The 22,196-nt window shown below is 43.7% G+C and overlaps 1 protein-coding gene across 1 annotated transcript in view; it reads right to left on the bottom strand.

Moving 5' to 3' along the window:
- arid1b (AT-rich interactive domain 1B) overlaps nt 1–22,196 on the bottom strand; it is a 165,251-nt gene that overhangs the window by 48,240 nt on the left and 94,815 nt on the right. Inside the window, exon 5 of the mRNA XM_086126861.1 lies at nt 994–1,273. Within this exon, the coding sequence (XP_085982987.1) occupies nt 994–1,273 (280 nt within the window). The remainder of the gene's footprint in view (nt 1–993; nt 1,274–22,196) is intronic.

Here is a 22,196-nt window from a genome sequence, read left to right as displayed (position 1 = left end):
TTATACTGTATATCAGTGTATTTCAAAAAAATTATCCATCAAAGATCATTTTAACTCTTTCAGGGAGAGCGGTGACTACGGCGGACAGCTTATCATGTTATCAGGTTAGAGCAGGTGTCCGCAACCCCCGGGCCGCGGACCGGTAGCGGTCCGTGGGTCATTTAGTACTGGGCCGCACAGAAAGAATAAAGAATTTACATTACTTACATTTTATTTATTTTGGAATCTGAAAGATGTTTTATTTTGAAAAATGACTGGATTCTCTGTTACATCCGTCTACAGTACGTAACTCTTGACGCGCTTCTCCGTCACGTGATAGGTTACCGCTAAAATGAAACCCAGGAGCTAGCAAAATGAGAAAAAAAAAAACAAACTTCTTTGGAAAGTTTCTTTGGGAAGAGGAAAAGGCCCGGCAAGGAGACAGAAAAGGAGTCTACGACTTTCAAGAAAAAGAAGGCTACACTTAATAAGACAGTATGAGGAGTCCTACTTAAGATAAGGATTTATCTCAACGGGAGATTCCCACGCACCAAGCCCACTCTGCATAATATTTGCATCTGCGGTGTATCTTATTTTGAAGGCACGTTTAAACGTGACCATAGCGAACAGAGAGTGTTGCGGCCAGATAGGACGTCACTCGTGTCATGATTTGTGTTTACTGTTATGTTCCAAAAGTACCACAGTTTTCATGCAAGTCATATCATATTATTTGGTTGTATTTACCCGTCACACCTTAAAGGCCGGTCCCTGAAAATATTGTCTAACATTAAACTGATCCGTGAGGCAAAAAAGGTTGGGGATCGCCGAGTTAGAGGGTACATGAAAGAGTTAATATGATACAAAATTGTGTGGTTTTTTTTTTTGACGTCTCGGTTTTCTGTTGAGGGACTAAAATCTTTCCGCGTACATGTCAAGTTTGTAATGATGAAACAAACATGCCGTGCTACAAATGGCAACTTTAACTGGACCGAGGTGAGAGTTCGGGAGCCCTACCAGGTGTGTTGGCGCCGGCAGTCGGGCCGCTGGCGGGAGATATGGGCCCGGAGCCTGAACGAGACTGTTGGGACTGAGTGGAGCCTGCAGGTGAGCCCACAGGGGAGGGTGAAGGTCCGCTCCTCTGGCTGTGAAGGTGTGGCGAGGCGTGGGGAGAGAAAGGTGACTGCCTCTGGGTGGTGGCGCCTGCTTGCTCTCCTTGGTTACTACTGCTGCTGACAGCCGATCCCAGACCAGCCTCTGTCCCCGTGGGGAGGTCATCTATGGAGCCAGACAGATCCTGGAAAAGAGGACAAAAACATCAACTGTAGGTGAAGCGACCATGAGGAAAACAAAAATGCATGGCCGTAAATGGCCACAACATCGCCCGATTGATAGACTTGGAATGGACTTTGCGCACGACAGCACATGAAGCATTTCCATCGGAAAGGTGAGGCGGTGAATGAGGCTTCAGTTTCTGCTGACTTCACGCGACGTGGAGTTTTTAAAGATGAAAGAATATGTCCATCAGCCAACTCTGTAGTGTGTTTTTTTTCCTTTTTAACATGTTTACCGGTGAATCGACAGTACAAAGGACATGGAAGGTTCATAAAGTCGTTGAGTTTCACTGCAGCAACAATGAATCGGTGACGGCTGAACTTCAGCCATCTGTTTCTCCCCAGCAGACAAGGAGCAGCTTTCCGTTGCTAGCATCACAAAGCTACAGCTTTTCGCTGTCCCTCTGTCTCTACTCAGCACTCGTCAAGCGAGGGAGGGGATGATGTTGGCCACACCGTCACAAAGCTGTGCTCACATGGGAACATTTAACTTCATCCCGCAGTTAGTTGTCAGCTACTGTATATGCTTGTCATCATTATTTTATTACTGGTTGTCTCTTATAGCTACGTAATCTCAATGTTGCGCAATATGCACCACACAGTGACAACAAAGGTGTTCTGTGCTACTTTGTTCACTCTTTGGAGGCAGCACTTTGTTACTGTTGTGGTTCTTTTTGTGCTCCATCAAAAAAAAAAAAAAAAAAAACTGGAGTTGCCCATCTCAAAAGAAGTCTCCCCAAAATTAATACATGCAATGAAATCAACAGTTTTCTACATTTGGACTTTTATCCACCTTAATTGCTGAAGCATCATTCATGTTGAAAACACACTTTTTTTTTTTTTGCATACAAGTTAACTCTTCCGTCGGGTATAATAGCTTGAAAAAGATAAAAAGCCGACAAAACGTCAAAATGTAACATTTCATGCTATTCAAAACATAACATGTAAAAAAAAAAACATGCTTACAGAATACAGTATAAAGATGCTAAATATGAAATAATTGAAACTTATTTCATTATATCGGGAGAATAGAGAACGCACCGTGCTAGTGTGGGCGCGCACAGGTGTGTGTATTTGTTCAAAGTCGTGCCTTTATCTCGATCCAGGGATTCCACATCAATACTGCTGAAGGAACACGAAGTTTAAGCGTGTGGAAGGTGAGAGGCAACAGAAAAGCAAGAATGTGAATGAAGCCTGGATGAGATGAGATTTGACGGCTGGCCCCGAAACACACTCTATCATCCACACACACACACACACACACACACATTCACGTACACACATTTGAAACACACACACACACATTTTCCGACTGGCAGCTGAGCCTGAGCTGTATCTCGAAAATGAGGAGGACATCACCTGTGAGTGACCCCCGGTTTGCTGGTGAGTACTCGCTGAGGGAGGAAGCGGAAGAGTCGCTGGTGGATGCCAGCTGATGCGACCCGCTACACAAACAAGCTCAGTGACCCTTCTGAGACACGTGCCCACAAAGGTGACACCGGCCAACATCGGTTTGTCATCCCGTTTTCTCAAAATCATAGTTTCCCCTTCTCTCTATCCTCCTTGCTACGGTTGCGTGCTTACTGTACATATACACAGACATGCTGTACAGTCGAACAACTCGAACCCTCTCATGCACCCTGTAACCTGGTAACATGATAAGCTATCCACTATAATAACCTCTATCCCTGAAAGGGATAAGCAACAACAATTGCAACTTTCTTTTTTATGGTATCACGATTTTTTTTTTACTCCATGTACAGCACTTTCTATGCAGCAATGGTTGTTTTAAAGTGCTCTATGAATAACGTTGAGAAACAGCTCCGCCTCTCACAAAATGGAAAAAAAAGGCCTCGATCGCGATTGCACATGCATCGGCTATCATTTTAGACCATGACACAACATCATGTGACAAAACAACCTTGCCCTAAGTGGGTAATTGTTAATATTTTATGACACAGAAAGAGAAGTCGGGGAGAAGTGAGCATTTAGACACACCACACCGAGGACGGAGGGAGATGTGAAAATTCGCTGCTATCGTAACTGTTCATTCATAAAAATTATCCTTAAAAAATAAATAAATAAAAGGCTCCTGCCTCCCTGTGTGGAGTTTGCATGTTCTCCCCGGGCCTGCGTGGGTTTTCTCCGGGTACTCCGGTTTCCTCCCACATTCCAAAGACATGCACGGCAGGCTGCCGAATTAACAAATTAATAAATAAATAAACATCGTATGTGTTATTAAAAAAAATAGATTATTATTATTTTTTTAAAGTTTACTCATCAGTAAGAATCAGTTGTGAGAGGTTTCCAACTCCCTTGAATTAACGTGAGGCCTCTGTAAGTGCATTGGCTATGATTCAACACAAGGATTCTTTTGTGTATTCGTGTAGCCGTGTTGTTTCGGTTTTAACAGAAGTGCCTGTTGGTCGGTGTCTGCTTGTTGTCGTGAATGGCAACAAGCAGACACAAAGCTTTTGTTTCCCATCATGCCACTATGATAAGTAGTCTGGCAGCCACTAGTCTGGCATCATCTAACCTTGCTCTACTGAACATGTGGGGCACCCGCTCACTTATCTTCCTGCCTCACCCTCGTTACCACTTCCTGTTCGAGCCAATCAGGTCACCTAGAAGTCCGGCGGAGCGAGCAGCCTCCCAAACGGACCGGAAGGTAGTTTTCCAATGAGCAGTATGCTGCTCTACACAACACAGGTTACCATGACAGCCAGCGTGTCCATGGTGATGGCTTTTCCAAAGACAGTAACCACGAGCTAGCGTGATGAGCAGCTAGGTTGTTAACCCATGGGCTCATTATGTGAATGGATGGGAATAATTGCATTTTGCCTAATTGGGTGCTGTTGCCAGCTTTTTTCACTGGCAGTTTAGGGGTGGTAAAATGCGTATCAGTAATTTGTTTAGTGTCTCGTTTGGATTGAACACACACTTGAGCACAGCTGTGTGGCCCAAGACCAAAAAAGTAGCAGCACTAATACAATGAAAGGCTGGTAAACCTTAACACCCTTTGACTATATAAATGCCCATTTCAAATGCGCCCATTATAATAGTGAAACACCACCATTAAAAAAAAAAAAAAATTACAACGCTTCTTTAGTTTAATATCTTTTCCCACCCACACTCTTCCTGTACTTTACATTTAATCCATGTCACGGGCCACAGAGTTTTGTGTCTACTGCCGTCACACAAGCCAGCCGGCGAGCCAGCCAGCTAACCATCCAAACAGACATGTGGTTGCAGCATCCAAACGCCCCACAATCGGCAGCCACGATCCAAAGTGGCCCAAATCCAATTTGTTTGGCTCTCGGCTGCAAATTGCTCTGTGTATTGAGTCTCCAAATAGCTGTCAACCTCTCCTGCTTGGCGTCCTGTACCGCTTAATTCACTCCTGGAGCATGTAATTGTCATAATAAGAAAAATATTGAGGTGATAATAAGTTACTTTGAGATGGCCACCGCCCACTCATATCCATATCCACACAGACACACACACAAAGTGTGTACATAATGGCCCGAGACTTCAATCGGCACATTTCACACAACATTGGAGAGGCAGTTGCTCGTGACCCTTCACCTTGCTGGCATTGGCACCTGTCTACAATGCCTTTATGTATGTGTGTGTGTGTGTGTGTGTGTGTGACAGACACACAATGTGGCTGAGCTGTCACAGTGAGACATGCCTGGCTACTGATGCAGCCAAGGGGGACAGATGAGACTTGAGTGCGTGTGTGTGTTCGTGTCTGTTCATGCGTGTGTGTGTGTGTGTGTGTGTGTGCGTGCGCATGCGTGCAAGTACCAGTGTGTGGAGGGCAATTGATGACAGATCTCTGTGCCGAGCAGTTGAGGATTTCGGTGCATATTGCACAATCTATTTATGTTTTGAGGTGCCAAAGACAGATGCACAGTATTTGTCCAGAAGAATTTTGACCATGACGGCGGAAAAGGATAGGGCCCCCGCCGACCTTTTGGAACGCGAGAGTTACTTCTTGCGTACAGATTCATGCGAAGGGCTACTGGTTTGACACACACTTTATGAAATAGGTTTTCTCTGATTATTTTTTGAAATGATCAATTCTACAACATTCCCAGAAAGTTATGTCCCATCATTAGCGAGCTATTATTTATAGGACAGGCCTTCAGGCTACTCATGTGGTCCTTGGGGGCCCACGGGCACCATGTTGGAGACCAGCGCAATAGAGTATGATTTCTGAAGACAAACGTAAAAGCAGAAAGCGGAGGTGGCTGCTGTGAATGCCTGGTCAAAAAGTCGCCACGGATGAGGAATATGAGATCCATGGGCTTGAAACAATCATTGATGGCAAATAATTTCCATCCAAATATGAAATGCTATAGTTGTCATTCTATTAGTTATTAAAAGTCGATGTCATTCTTAAGCCATATTTTTGAAAACCTTCAAAGGTGACTTCAGTCGCACCGCGATTAATCGATCGCAAATCAATTGTAGTAGAAAAATAAAATCATAACATACGCCAACATTGTCCAAATACGTGCCCATAAATATATACGGAAAAGACACCGTGCGTTGCCTTCCACTGCGATGGAAGAGAACTTTTCCAGAGTTTCTATTATTACTGATTTCTTTTTATGTATCCATAGGACCTGTTTTGTCTGGATCAAAAGTAAAAAGCACATTACAGTGTTACATATACACGGTGGTACTCAATATACGTACAGAAATAAGACCTCTGTGCATACAGAGGTGAGCTTTATTCGTTGTTTCCATTCTCTGGGTAAATATGATGATGTGAACTGTAATTAAGTCCACTAGCTATGGTTGGTAGGCCTGAGGGACAACTCTGCTCATTGCAGCAATGCACATATTTGTCGGCTCCGGACGCCGCACTTTCCATCTTTACGGTGCTGTGGAGACTGAGGGGAAAGGCTATTACATAAAGATGTTTATTCATCCTTCCCCCCCACAACTGTCGTCTGAGGCAAAATCCAAATAAAAGGCCATGCAAATGAATCCGAATGGACTTCTTAATGTGTGTGGTGTGTGTGTGTGTATAAGGAGGTTTTTAATGCAACATCCCTGTAGAGCAGCAACTGAACTCGCCTTCACTAAGTGCTATTAAGTTGAGAAACAGAGGAAAAAAAGGAACTGGATGGCATTTTAACACCACTTTCACATTATCTACAAATTTATGTTTGAATGCCATTCAGCTGTTTTGTTGTGAAACAATTGGAGGTGATACGGGTAACTACTGATGCTTATTAAACTTGTTCAAAAAAAAGTGTGTGCGTGCGTGTGTTTGAGAATTTACAGCACAGTGCTACGATGCTTACGGATGTATTTTTCATCTCATATAGGGATATAAAAAATGTCGACACATCTTTGTTCGGATGCCAAATTTGTTTGTGAGATAAAAAAGAGACCAAAGTACATCATTTCACAACTATTTTACACTATTAATGTGGCCGATCTCCTGGACACCTCAACTCAAACAAAAACGAAAAACAAAAAGAGACACACCAAAAGGATTTGTTTCACATTGTTGGCTCATTCACCGCCATTGACGGTTATAGACGTCAAAAGGGCAGGCAGTATGAGGTTAGTTTTTTTTTTTGGAAAGTAAAAAAAGTGAACTTTTGTTTTGCATTCTGGCTCACAAACCCAAACAATCTCTTCACAATAGCACAACATCTGCAGGAGAAAAGTAAACATCAACTAAAATGTCAAGAAATGCTGTTGGAGGGGCGGGGGATGGTCAAACATTTGTTTAGGCTCAGGATTTGGACAGACTGAGATAATCTGTTTATAATGGTAACAGTAACTTCTTGGCATGAGACGTTAATGTTTGCAGTAAGATAGCGTGCTAGCGGAGTGATAAGTCTCGAGCCACTTAAGCCTCTTGTAAAGTGTGCTACAGGGTGGGCTACTTTGAAAGGCACATGTGTGGGGCCTCGAAACTGCAAAGACACTCAAATCTGGTGTTGCTTAACACCACACCAAAGAGATTAGTTCTTCGGATTCTTCCGGATTAAATGCCGAGCAGCTCGTAGCAGCCCTTTTTTTTTTTTAGCCAATGGACCACGCCAAACCAACCAACCTCTCCCTCTCACATCATACGGCATGCGGTATGTTCAGCTTGGATGTGATCATTTAACGACAAGTTAAATAATTTTCTGAATAATGCCTTCTCGTTAGTCAAAAATCCTTCACACTTGCATTTTATCCGGTGATGTTTTGTTGTGTTGATTTGCGGCACTGCAGCATAGAGCAGCATCCAGCCACCCACTCCGTGCCTCCCCCACTCACCGGAGAGAACTCCACAAACGATGCAAACATCTAATGGGTGAGATGGAGATGGAAGGAAAGGAGAAAAATATAAAGAGCCCAAATTCCTCATTTCTAATTCAGCTGCTCGTTTAACTTAACCTCTCTCTTCTCGGCAATTAACGCACACGCCACATCCTTCACGCCGTGTACAGCCGAGGCTAAATAATGCAAAGGGGCATCCAGCGCCCGCATCCTTTATCATCCCAAATGACACCCATTTGCATATCTCCCCAGTCAATTAGAGTGCAGCGGAATAATCAGCCCATAATTGGGTGAGAGTGTCGGTAATCACCGACCCTGGCGCACCGACAGGGCCGTTTGGAGGAGCAAGGGGGGGAGGTTGGATGCTTTGGATGTGTGTGTGTGTGTGACAGTCCATCTGACTGCAGTCTTAACTTCAAACTAATACATTTAAACACGCAATCTAAATTCTCCTCCCTTCTGTACACTCTCGTCCTCCTTTGTACCATCTCTTGGATTTCCCTACAAGCAATCCGAATCTTTGGAAAAGTCAAAAGAGTGTCACCGTTCACTCTGTATAATATTCACGTCGCTCTCCATTTCAATAAAAAAAGCATTCATGCATGAAAAATGACATTCACTTCAATTTTGCGGTTGAAATTGTCCTCAAAAGTTGAAGATTGCCATAAGTAATGAAAAAAAAAGTATTTCCTAATGGCATCACATTTGCACAGTTCTCAAACGCTTTGTTTCAGGAAAAAAAAAATCTTAAATAATTTTGAGAATTGTTTTTTTTCTGTAGACATTTATTTGTGTATAATACACATTGGGGCATGCACACAGCATGGCGTTGAATTCCAGCAAGTGCAGAAATAGCCAAACACTGCCTGTCAAACACCTGGATTAAAAAAAAAAAATTGTGTCAATTACATTAGGTAGGACATCCGGTGTTTAAAAAAAAAGTGCCAAACTAAAATGCGATCAAATGCACAGCAAAATGCAATTTACATGAAACCAGGGAAGGTTTAGCACAAAAACTTCTCCACTTGCACAGCCGTTGTCGTTGACTCTTGTCATCCACTCGTTGCCTAAAAGTCCCAATTGCCTCTTACAGAAAATGCTTTGAATGTCTAAAGCCATATAAACCATGACTCTTAAATACACAACAAAGCGGAAAGTTAGTCACAGCCCAGGAACACAAAGAACACTGCAGACACACTAGGGGCGAAATTCCCCCACGGTCCCTTTTAGAAGCAGACAATCAAAGTCATTTCATGAGAAGTTTTCCGGGCAGCTTTGAAGCACAGTTCCTGCATAGCCTTTGGATTTCCTCCTCAAAGGAGAATGACCGTTTTTTTTTTGTGAGGCAACATTTGCTTTAATACACTCTAAGTTCCTGTTCCTCAGAGGCTTTGGTGGCATCCTCCGAACATGGCGAATAAAAGGATGAACTGTGAAAGGGAAAGCAAGAGAGAGAGAGAGGGATGATGTCGAGAGTCAGGTACGCTGGAGGTGTGTTCAAGTGCGCACAAGAACAGGAAAAAAAAACACGACAAGGCCAGTTCCCATCTGCAGTGCCATCCTTTTGTGTTCTAACGGCTGCTTTTCGTGTTTACTCAAAGCTCTTCAATGCCCACGATAACACATGCCAGCCTCTTCTCCGAAGTGGCTATTTTTCAGTCTCCAAGGGAGCTTAGTGGTGGCAAGGCAGCCAAGGATAGCCAAGGAGATGAAAGTATTGATTTAAAGTATAAACAGGATATAAATATATATATTTTTTACATTTTAAGGGCACAAATTCGGGATAAGACATTTCCACTTCATATCAGCAACGATTTATCTTCGATCAAATTGAAAACAGTTTCAAGGAGTATGACTGTAATTTATCGGTAATACCGTACTTAAAGCTCTGAGACTACCGTATTTTCTGCGCTACAAAGCGCTTCGGATTATGAGCACCTTCAAGAAATGGCCTATATTAAAACTGTTTTCATATAGCGGGCGCACTGCATTATAAAGCGCATAGAATAGAAGCTACAATAGCGGCTGCGGTTACACTCTACATCCACTAGATGGAGCTACGCAAAAGGGAATAAAATACAATACAATACGACGTAATGACAGATTGGATACGTTTTACGGTTTAGCATCTCTGCGGTGTCCAAACTCGACCCAATACTTGCCCTGCAGCCCATCTTCTTTTCACCATGTGAATGAGGACGTGTATGAGTCGTACTTCGAAAGATTTGACATTTTCTGGATTCAAAACAAAATCTTCTGCAATGTTAAGGAGCTGTCATTTATTTTCCTTTCCTAGATGTTGTGGCAATACTAAATGCTCATTTTAATCGCGATATGAACATTTCAAACAGTTTTATCTGGATACTAAACACTCTGAAAATGCCTAAAAAAAACTAAATCAAGAGTCTCTTTGAACATTTCTCACCGCAGAAGGAGGAAATATTGATTTCCTTTTTTAAGGGGGTGCCTTTCTCTGTTTAATCCCTCATTCCATGACTCTCTGGGGATCTGTGGCATTTCTTGTCAGCCAGCCAACCTCGTGCTACAGAGACGTATGTATCACAGTCAAAATGACTGATCAGACGGAGGGAGCGGAGGAAAGGGAAGGGGGAGAGTCGGCTTGACTAGTGTGCTGCTAACCCCCCCCCCCCCCCCCCCCCACACACACACACACACTGCCCCCACTGGACATGCCTGTCAGCCTGTCCGCCTCGGTAATCCATCAGCTCCCACCGCTGATCAATAATGTGATCGGTGGAATTCTGAGACATAGCTTGTCACGATCTGCGCATGTGGGGGGGACCCAAAAAAATGAAAATTAACGACCGACTCTGAATATGACCTTCAACCGGCATAAAAAATAAAAATGATTGTCTGCACGAATATTTTGTCTTCATTCTGTTGAAATAAGTGACGTTGTATATGGGACGAACTGTAATTATAGAGCGGCAAAGTAAATCCTTAAATCTGTTGGGTTAAAAATAATCCAATGTGGCTTCAAAATAAACCTTGGGTTATTTTTAACACGGTGGTTTTAAGGGTGCGTGCAGAGCAGAACCCATGACAACAATGCAGAATTTCTTTGAGGGCAAGCTTTTTGAAAATCTGCAAAAATGTTTCCTTTTTAGAAATAAATTAATACATTACGGCCTAAGAAAGCGATAATGACAATAACCCCGTCCAAAATAAGGCATTTCATCCATGACGTATTTTAGAACAGAAAAAAATATCTGCAAAAAGGCAACTGATTTTTCTTTGTCTTGTAGATAAAAAATATGTTTAAAAACATTTGTTTAATTTGTGACATATTTTTTTCAATTAATCGACTGATTACTCGGTGATCAGAAATTATATTACATACTAAAATTGGCATCAACTTCAAAACATCAAATCAGTCGGGCCTTCATTTCTACAACAATGCCTGAACATTTAAATTGTTAATAATTGAACGGAGAATTACCGATTTATGATGTCAATAAATCAGAAAATCTACACGCACGCACGCAGCCGTCCCAGTACAGCACCGGTGTCATTCCGCAATTGCGAGTGTTCAAACTAACTTTTTAAATAGTGAAAACAAATTAGGCTCGCCATCAAAGAGACTTTTCAAAAAGCCATTTCTCTCTTCCAGTTCAAACAGAAGCCTGCTCGGTAAACAGGCAGGGAGAATTCACTGCGCAAGTTGGAGATACAAACAGTCGGAGGTTCACCACAACAAAGACGGAGGGGGAAGCAGTGGAGGGCTGCAATTCATCACACACTGAACAAAGCAAATGGGACTGACTGGCCATGAGTATGGGAACAAAACAAAAAATATTTCTTAATTGGAAAAACTGCCCCCCGTCCCCCACCCACCAACTGTTTCTTCCAACCTTTTTCCAATTTCTTGCTCCTCAGTGTGACTGGATGCCCTTGCCCCTCTTCTCCTTCCCCCCCCCCCTTCTTCTTCATTAAAATAATTCACTTTTAGTTATTACGGCACCCAACTTAAATTAGAAGACAGATGGAGCTGCAGGAGGAAAGAAAGAAGTGGGTGGGGAGGGGTGGATAAAAAAAAAAAACTGGGTCTTGAACAGCATGTGAGATTTTACTTTATTTATTTATTATTAAAGACAGACACTCAGACAACGGCCTTGCTCCGCACAGCACCTCCAGCAAAATCTCATTTGTCTGGAATTTAGCTCAAGATAAAAATAAAAAAAAATGTGGAAAAGTGGCAGACAGAAGCCCGCCCTCTCCAGTGAGCCGCCATTAGCTATGCGTGAGACAAACCTGTGACATCAAGTCACATGGCGTGCTGAGCATTGTGGGTAAGGCGGGAGGAATCCGTCTCCTACGCCACTTCTATTGACAGCCTCGGCTCTCCCTCGACTGTCTCCGGGTTTGTTTTTTTTGTTTTTTTTTTGCAATTACAATCAAACAGCGGCATGCAGGCCCTTAAGCACTGACTGACAGCTTGGATTAACCGAGACGTGGGGATGCTGTGTACGGTTGTGTGCAAGTGCGCACACGTCTGCTTGTCTGTCAGGCTGTCCGTCTTCGTGTGTATTGCTTTTGTATGTGCAGCATGTTCCGGCGTCACTTTGGATATGTGTCTCCACCTATCCAACAGTTGATTTTGTGAGTGTGTGTGTGTGTGTGCGCGCGCGCTTGCACAGCATGTCGGTGTATAACCGCACACTGTAGGTTTGGTTGTGTGAATGGCAGGAAATCTCTCTGTACATTAAAACCAGCAGGAAGGACAACGCAATTACAAATTCCAATTAAATCCCACTGTGTGGATAACTCGGTTGTGTGAGCTGAAAGTGGAAAATGTAGCATCATTTTGCAAACGGAACTAAGTCAATACCGGTGTCTTAAGGATGAAAGATAAATCTTGAGGTACATTGGCCTCCCCTCAAAAGCTTTATTTCAATCCATTCTTAGAACTAGAATGTAAACCTTCACTAAAGCTTGTTAAAGGAAAAATGTGTTTAATTTCGTCGTGTTTGAACATCCGTTTGTTAGTTAGCAGCCCGCTTCTTGGTTCGTGGGGAATGAAAAGACATAATATGAATGAGGAGGCGCGCACTATTTGGATTTGGTTGTGGAGCGTACCATTCACGTCATGAAAAATTAAATAACGACAGGAAGGGTGAGCGCTGATATCAGGTATCCGCGGCGGGCCGATATCGGTCTTATTTCATGTAAAGGCTGTCACTACTAGCCAATGATACTCTCGGAATAAAATTTGACGTGGGAAAAGAATTTGAGGTAAAAGTAGAAATAAAAAGTCATTCGCCAAGAACTGTCATTGTATGAATTGAAATTTTGTGTACATTGGGGGAAAAAATGGCGTGTTCAATTTTTCCCATTTTATTTTGTCAAGTGGTTGCACAAAATAAAATCATCTGGATCAAGATCCATTTTTTTTTTTGAAGTGGACTATAAATCGACTTCAAAAATGCATCTAGAGCACCATTTTTTCCCTCAGTGTATGAAAAGTATTGGTGATATCACTACTCAGTATCGCCGAGTACTCAAGAGTGAACACTCATACTGGTATCGGTCAAAAATGATATTAAACACCCTAAGTACTAATGTTCAATTTTGATTGAAAATCAGAATCATTTCTCAAACGACAAATGCAATCAATTGATCTACAGTGTTGTCAATTCATATGAGAGTGAATCCAAAGTGAGCATTATCTTATAAGGCAGATTTGGGGACATGTAGTGTATTTGGAACAGTTGCCGTCATTTGTTTTGTCATACAATTGGTTGTACATAACAAAATGTCACGCTGATGCACAGTTTCACGTGACGACACACTTGCGGGTTTAAGATTGACATCTAAAAATTCATACACACGAGAATAAATGTCACTGCAAGCATTACGCAGTCAAGTGAGATGCCTGCATATCCTCCCCCCCCTAGAAGGTGGCGTACAAAATGTTGATGAACAAAAACATGTCAGTCAATTTTGTCCAAATGAATTTGAGTTGCTCTGCTGTGTGCTAACGTGGGATTGTTTCTTTAACACTCCCTCTGTGAGACCCCGACATCATCCATCAGAGATGACAAACATGACATGACAACTCGGCTTGGGAAGAGGCTACACACAAGGAGGATGAATCCACACCAGATACACATTTAATATCATTTTCCTGTCCCGGTAAATGACAACTGCAGGCTAAAACGTGTTCAAGAATTAACTTTTTTTTTTTTTTTTGTAATTCGCCCGTTTGTGAGGATGTAGCGGTTTGGATAATGGCTATCTGGAAATAAAACATTCTTATGAGGGGGTTATTCTTTTAATTTCATTTGGTTTGATTGTAATCCAAATGATGGCAACCTTGGGCTCAGAGAAGGAGCATTTTAATTGCAGTAAAAATGGGATCTTTTCGAGGCTCCTTTTTAGCGTAACATTTGGAAACCCTTTGATAAGGAGACGGAAGTGCAGCAAATGAGAGCGCCGACATCAAATCACATCTTAATTCCATCTACGAATAAACACACACACACACACACTGATTCATCACTCATATCAGTTTCAGAGGCGTTTGCATATCCACACTGACTGGAGATGGAAAGTCATCCCGGATGCCCGATATGATGAAGCGAACACCAGCTAACCAAGCAGAACGTCCTCGCCGAGGTCTCGAGTCAGTGGACGTGTGCGCGTGTGTGATGTAAGCCCGGAGAAAGGAGAGGTGACAGCGGCGCGCGGATGATCTAATAAAAAAATGTGGAAGATGCAGCCGCGTGTGATGCCGAGGCATGAGGCTCAAAAGGCAGCAACTTTTGCTAGAACACGCACACGCACGCGCCTCTCCGGCATATCAAACGCATGCGCGCTCTTCGGTGAGATCGACACTTTCACAGCGTCGACGCTGAGGTGTTGGGATATAAAAAGCCATGCTGATATGATTTAATGGCCAAGTTTTATTATAGGACTGTCGCTGGGCCCGGTGTAATCTGGCTAACGCCGCAGGGCACGGCGCTGACAAACACACACGCACACGCACATGCACACACACACGCACATGCACACACACACACACACACACCCCGCCAATGCACCCCAGCAGATAATATTGTTCTGTGCTACATGGCTATTATGTGATAGAGCTGTTTGCCACAGTGATACGCCGCCTATAAGACTGTCATTTGGTGGAGGGAGTGATTTATGGCCGGGAGGCATGAGAAATAAAGACAGATTATTTTTATTCATGTGTCTTCAGAGGCCAACTTCATTTCTGGTGTTATTTTTACACCGACTCAAAGAGGAATCACGTTGTGGGCAAAACAAACAGAACAAGCACATGGGCTTTGTGGTGTTTATATTGGACCACCCACTCCAAAACACAATAGCGCTTATGACATAGATTTGGAATGCAGTTAAAAAAAAACAAATAAATACATTTTAAAAAGGGGGAGAAAACCCATCTTCCTGTTCTCTGCTATCTATTTTTTATCGGAAGGGGGGGGGGGCTAAATTGCTATTAATTATAAATAGCAGAGCAGCTGTCTTAAAATATATGACATACCTACAAGGGTATTAGACATTGCACTGTTATTGCCTCTCCTGCCACTTTTAATATCTGCACCCGGACTGCAGTCACAGGCCTAATAATGGCTTCTCATTATGAGGTGTGTGCGTGTGTTGGGAGAGAGGGGAGGAGGGGGGGGGGCGCTTCAATCTCCGCGCTCTAAAGCCACAGATGACTCCCTTTTAAAAGTTAATTTGATTTCAGACATTTACGAAATGAGGCTGTAAATTTAAGCTCACGGGGTGCACCTATTGGTGAGCCTCCGATAATTGAGATATTTGATCTTGATATTTGATTCTATGTCAGCAATTCATTATGTGAAGTGAGCAGACAGCAAGGAAAAAAAAAATATGTGCGTTGGCAGTGAGAGGAAAGTGCCCGGTTGTGATGCAGGATGGAGCAGAGGCCCTTTGTTCCACAACTGTAATATAAAAACCCATCAGGAGATGGCGCTGTCCTTGCTGCGAGCACGGCAGGGAATGTGACCTGGTGAGTGAGTTTTGAATCAGAGCCACATTGACCGCCCAATCCTGCGCTATACCATTTTAAAAACAACTGTCAAGGTAGGAAAAAAAAAAAAAAAAATCCTCGAATCAGCCAAAATGGGCTTCCTTTGTTTTTCAGGTGCAGTCCTTTGAAATCATTTTCTTTTTCGTAATTGCCGTGTAATATTTTGAATGGATTGGTGATGTGGTCTTATTTAAATTCGACATGCGCTCACCTTCTTTGATTTTTGGGGGGGGGGGGGGTGTATTACAAATGCAGCCTGAACGTTGGGAATTCCCTCACGAGAAGATCTGAAATACTCAACATTTGATTTCGGTTGGAGCGCTAATTCCTTTCTATTTTCAAGCGAACTCGTACAGATGTGTTTCTGATCATGTCGGAAGGGTGAGTCATAGTCAAAATGATGTGTGTGTGTGCACAGTGCAAATCATCCAATAACAGATGGCCCGGGTGAGCTCCTCAGAAGGAAAGAAGCAAAAGTGAAACAGAAGCCAACAAGCAAACAATATTTGATGTCTCGTTGCTGCCTGAAATCAAATCAATTTGTGGCCAAGAACCTACTTTCTTTTCTCACAAGGGTTGACAATATTGAGTTGATTAAAAAAAAACCACCCCCCTTGCAACATTAAATTCCACGTTTTACAAACCCAAAATAAAATGTAGTCCACGGGTGTCAAACTCAAGGCCCCGGGGGCCAGATCTGGCCCGACACGTCATTTTCTGTGGCCCGTTAAAGCAAATCAAACATGCCAACTTCCATGATGCTTGCTAAAATCTCGACCAAAATTTAAGATTCTCATATGTAATAAATAACAGACATATTGTAAGTGTTTTCTTGTTAGTTGAATAAACCGTAATTGCCGACTTTTTATATGGTTTGTCGTAACGGCCCTCCGAGGGAAATTGTAACTAAAATGTGGCCCACGCCAAAAATGAGTTTGGCACCCCTGATATAGTCTTCCCTTGTCATTTCAGTTGTTCCAATGATCGCATTTCGATTGTTGTGTGTCAACCCTTATTGCCTTTCTGCTCCAAAACCTCAAGCATCATCTTCTATCTCTTGGCACTTGCTGTCAAGCGTGCTTTCTCCTCAGAGTTTGTCGAGAGGAAGGTCTCCACCTGACTTTAGAATTTCCTCTGTCACATCCACATTTTCCAGTTCTCCCCACCCCCCAGCCCCCATGAGCCTTCAACCTCCCTTTTACCCTCTCTCTCCTCCTTCATGGCCTCTGTCTTAATTTCACAAGGGAATCATTTGACAGATATTGCCCTTGAAGAGGCAGCCTGTGCCTAGCCACTGAGAGCAATAGGGTGGTGGAGGGGAGGGGGAGGGGGGTGTTAGGAAGCGGGGTGATGGAGGAGGAGAACTGACAGAGTGTGAGAGAATGAACAGGGAGGAGGAGGAGGAGGAGAGGGTAAAAAGTTATTAAGTGGATGTGAAAATGCAGCGCAGCCAAAAAGGTTAAGTCTGGAATAGGAAATTAAAACTTGCATCGCTTTTGGCTTTAAATAGATTTGGTTTCATTACGGGCGCCAGGGCCAGTTAGAGTCAAATCCCTCTGGAGGGAGAAGAAAGCCAGAGAGGGAGGAAGGAGAGAGGGTGACATGGGAACGGAGGAGGGCGACGGAAGACGGAGCAATAGGATAACGGAAGGAGGCCGGCTATCGTGCAGTTCACATTCATTTTCAATCTCGGCCTGTTTTTCCCCGAACGCCCGCCCGCAAGCCTGTGAATACCAATTCCGCACATCCATTAAATGCGTCGACTACAAGCGGAAGTCAAGGCCGCTGCCTCGCGCGCATACAAAGGACGCCGGCGGCGTTGACAAACAGGTGCGCTGCTGCGTTGCTCTGTTCTTATTTGCATTGACATTTCACCATTCGGCGCTGAGTTCATTTTCTGACCCTGAAATGAAGGCGAGCCGCAACAGAGCCGCACGGTTGAAACTACGGACGCGTGCGGCCGTAGCCGAGAGACACGCTAAACAACCATCGCATATGCGAGCAAAAAAAAAAAAACATTTTGTCATACGCCATCTCATACTTCAAGTGGCTTTTGGGAAGACAACTTTCTCATCATTCACACTCACCATGACACGAGCTGACCATCGCACAGCTCCGTCGATTTTCTCCCGGGGAAAAGTGGAAAACAATAAGAGCGCTAGAAAAGTCGCAGCGTGGAGGAAGTCGGTGGAATCGACAGAAGGAAGGGGACAGAGCGGGGGGGAATTAAAGAATTAGAGATGGATAGACACGCCAAGGAAAAAAGGAAGCAGATGGAGAAGTGGGACAAGTGTGCTCATGAGATCTAAGCGTGCTAAAATAACAGCAATGTCCACACACAACTTGCATTGAAAGATTAAAAAATAAAAATAAAAAAAATTCAAGAGGTAAAATGTAACCTGAGCCCCCTTGGTGTCATTTTTTGTCATTCTCTTGGCATGTCTCGTGATTAATTGGCAAGCAGTCCGAGGTGTCGTCCGCCGTTTGCCAAAAGTCAAAACGACTTCCCCGCGACTCGGAACAGGATAAGCGCTACCGAAAATGGATAAATCTACTCCATCTTATCATGTGCCGAGAGTTCATCTCCTACATTTCTGTTGTGAGGTCAATCAGGGCAATAGGCGGACTTTTCACGTCCTGTCATGCATGACGCTGGTTTGAACTAAAAAAAAAAAAAAAAAAAAAATAGAATGCTTGGTGTAAATGACGTCATCAGGGCCATTCATTGACTGTATACAGTAAAACATCCTACGATATCAAACCGGCGTGACTCAGAGTGGGAAAGAGTCAGAGGCCATTTTCTCTCCTTGCATAGTTTTCGTTCCTCTTGAAAATCGACAGGAATCGAAGAGAAAATAGACGCCTGCGAAAAAGATGCTGTCAGTGATCAAATTCTGCGTGTGGATGACTCATTGCCTCGTGTGTGTGTGTGTGTGTGTGTGTGTATTGGAAGGATTCATGACCCAACAGTTAAAAACAATCGCGCCCCCCCCCCCTCAAGTCCCCGGTTTGACTGATGAGACAATGAAAAAAAAAGCCGAGTTCCCACCTCTGTCTCTTTCACAGGAAAAGCAATTTGCTATTCATCCTCTCCAAAGAAGAGGCGGTAAATACTTGACGCGAGCGATGCGAGCAAGGCTAGCGACAAGGAACACACGGTGCAACACACAACCGCACGCACTTATTGTTTCAGCGTGCCAAATGAAGAGTTCATTTCCACACTGTCGACAAATGAATCATAAAATGAAGGATTTGTTCCACCCGCATGTTTGCCGCACATTTTCTCCAGGCCGGGCTGCAAAATCAGCTCTGAGGGGTTACTTTCTCCTCCTCCGTGTCTCTCTCGCAGGCTGCGAGGCATCTGTGTATTCGGTATCTCCGTGGCTTACTGCTGCATCGCGAGACGCGTTGGCTCATTGTAGCGGAACGCACTTCCATACCTGTCAACCTTTCGGAGCGCCAACCTGTATAAAATCCTTATAAAGAGCAAAAAATCCTTATAACATACCAAAGCATTTTATATGTCAAAATAACGGCAGAAAAAAACCCACGAAAATTTCAATGATATTTATTGTAGATCTCCATAATACAATGTCTGGTTAATGTCTAATCATCATTCTACTTAGTGGCATTATTATGTTCAGAGTTGTATTCCTGCGTTACTTTTTTCACCAACTCCAAATGCTGACCCATCGGCTCGAAGTTACAGCATCCATTCATATTTACTTTGGAAATGTAAATGAACGCATTCGAGTAGACTAGCGCCATTCTGGGCAAAAGCAAACGGAACTACCTGTTAGGGGGGGAAAAAAACAAAAAACGGAAATTTTCCGAATCCGTATGATTAGTGCGATACGGCCATATACGTAAGATTCACCACAAAATCCGTATGAACTATGGCTAAACCGTATGAGTTGACAGGTATGCACTTCACATCTCTCTCCAAGCGGAGAAGAGAGGAGACCGATAGTCGGTTGAGCAGACACTTTGGAACTTGCAGAAGGCCACCCAAGCGGAAAACCAAAAGTAGTCCGAGCAAGTTACTATGCAGCATCGATGACAAATTTCGAAAGTCAGGGTTGGTTCAAGGTCGTAAAGACGTTCGCCAGAGGTTGGTCAACAATTTTAATGGTGGCAAACAGATCTCCGTGTCGCCAATTTTTTTTAAAGTGTTCAAATTTCTCTGCTGGCTCTGTGCGACACAGATTTAGGAGTGGACTACCAAAATGTTTTTGCAACTAGGACAGAACCAAACTACAGCTTAATGGAGGAAGCCAACAACATCATCGAGACCACTCATCGTTGTGGCAAATGTTGTTTTATTTTTAGTAATAACCTTTTACAATATTACACTGCTAGGGGGCAGTGTTGCCTAGAGGAGGGGGAAAGATAACACGGGTTTTGGGGAGTGAGGTGAAGTGATCCTTCTGTTGGTTAAGGTGAGCGGTCGCAAAATAAAGGTTCTGCGACCATCATACAAGTGGAGTTATTATTCGGATTAACAGCAAATGGTCAAAGCTGTTTTGGAATTTATTTTAAGTAGAATCTACTTAAAAGAGTGTCTGGATCGATGTGATTTTATTTTGAGTAACCCTGTGATGAAATAAAAATGAGTAAATGTAACAAAAACTTTTTCCAATGCACTGGGAATAATTAAAGTAATATACAGTACTCAGAAGGCCGTGCTGCTTAAAAGCAAGTTACGAGCAAGGCATAAAATGCCTTGCTAGATATTTTGCTACATCCCGAGGTGAAAATAAATTATTACAATGTATAGAAGTTTTTTTTAAATGTCATTTTTTTTTATGCGTTTCTAACAGTGACTCATATTTTTTGGCCTTCGTCCTTATTGCTGGATGTCCCTCAGCAGTATTTGGATACACATGCACGCCTGTTCGCATGTACACATAAATACAAAGTAAGTCAGTTGCTTCTCTCTCTTTTTCTCACCAAGATGAAGGCCAAAGCCAAATTGAGAGTGCATAACTTCCCATTTAGGCCTGAAAATATGACTCCCCCCCCCCCCCCCCCCCCATGAAGGAGAGCAGGAGTGTAGCGAGGATAGTGCAACCAAGAAAAAACATACGCTAATGTGTGTGTGTGTGAGAGAGAGAGAAAGAGAGAGAGCGCAAAGTAAAAATGGTTCGATGTGATGGGCTGGCTGGCATTCAAGGTCTACTTTGTTGCCAGAGAGCTGAGGCTGCGCTAACGTGAATGTGTGTGCTTCTGGAGCTGCACCGCAAGCGCGTGCGCGTGTGTGTCTGTGCACAAATACACTTGTAACGCGCCTCAAAGCCAAACGGAGCTATTCAGCACTTCAGCAATGACAAGTAGGTATACAAAAATCATCCGTGCGGGAACAGAAGAGACAGAGATTGACAAACTCAAGTTGGAAGATGAGAAAACAATCAGAAAGGAGGCGAGAGCTACCCTTCCTTGCTTCGACGTCATATTCTTTACGTTACAAATGCCCAGAGAGTGCCCAGCGGCATGATGGGAAGTCACCTCATATATCAGCGCGACCACAACCTATCTGCATGCGTGTCATTGTTTACCGCTCGCGCCGCCATTAGGCCAAACACGAGCCCAGTCACTAATCCGGGCACTCCAACTAAATCACTCCATAGTAAGTAGTTCGTGTTCATGAATACTGACACAGACGAGCGCATGAGGCGTTAATGCACGTTTACCGATGTGTATGTTGCGCTGGATGTGTGCGTGTGTGGGGGGGGGGGGTATGTCTCAGAACATCTGTATGCATCTGAGCTTGCTCCATTCCTCCCGCCTCTATTTCCTCTCCACACAGCTCTGGTGTGATGAAGTCCGTCACAGGGTCCCCGGCCCAATATCCAACGCCTAATAAACTAATACATCATTAATGAGGGTGGGAGAGAGGGAGGCAGGACTGACGACAGCGCCGCGCTAGGGCAAAGCCATTGCTGCACAGCTCAATAGGGCTTTCTAACAAGGCTCTGTCCTTGAGAGAGCCTGCATACTAAAAACTTGTCCACCGGCCTCGGTGCCAAGCAAGGGGAATTCATAAACAGAGGACAGAAAGCGGAGCGGGGGCGGTGGAGTGGGGTGGAGGGGGGGGGGGGGCGGCAGGGGAGCGTAGAGGAGAACGGCTTCGAGGAATGAGAAGAAGAAAGCAAGAGAAAGGAAGATGAATCGCGCTGTCCTCTTATCTTACTTTAGGTCACATTGTGCCTCCGTGATTGACTCGGAGTAACGGCACCTGATCAATAAGCAGTATATTAGTTGTGGCTAGACTCTTTCTGTTGGGTAGGTTTCAAAAAGAGAGATTAAGGGTTACGTTTTATTCATTTTCAAGATCTCTGCATGAATTCGAAGGCACCTACTCATAAATCAGCGAATGCACTACAGACTGCTTAGTTCGGCCCAAATCTGACAGATTTAGCAGACTGCTGATGCACACAAAGCAACGTCCACGTTGACACGATTGGAAGGATTTCGCGTCCCGATTGCTGACCTAAACCCAAACACATTTGGGATGAAAAGAGATCCACTCCCCAAGGTCCAATAGCAGTGTC

Source organism: Hippocampus guttulatus, chromosome 13, assembly GCF_054856545.1.
Source record: "Hippocampus guttulatus isolate MCC_2025c chromosome 13, RoL_Hgut_1.0, whole genome shotgun sequence".
NCBI classification, from domain to species: Eukaryota; Metazoa; Chordata; class Actinopteri; order Syngnathiformes; family Syngnathidae; genus Hippocampus; species Hippocampus guttulatus.
This window is presented reverse-complemented; position numbering and strand designations above follow the sequence as displayed.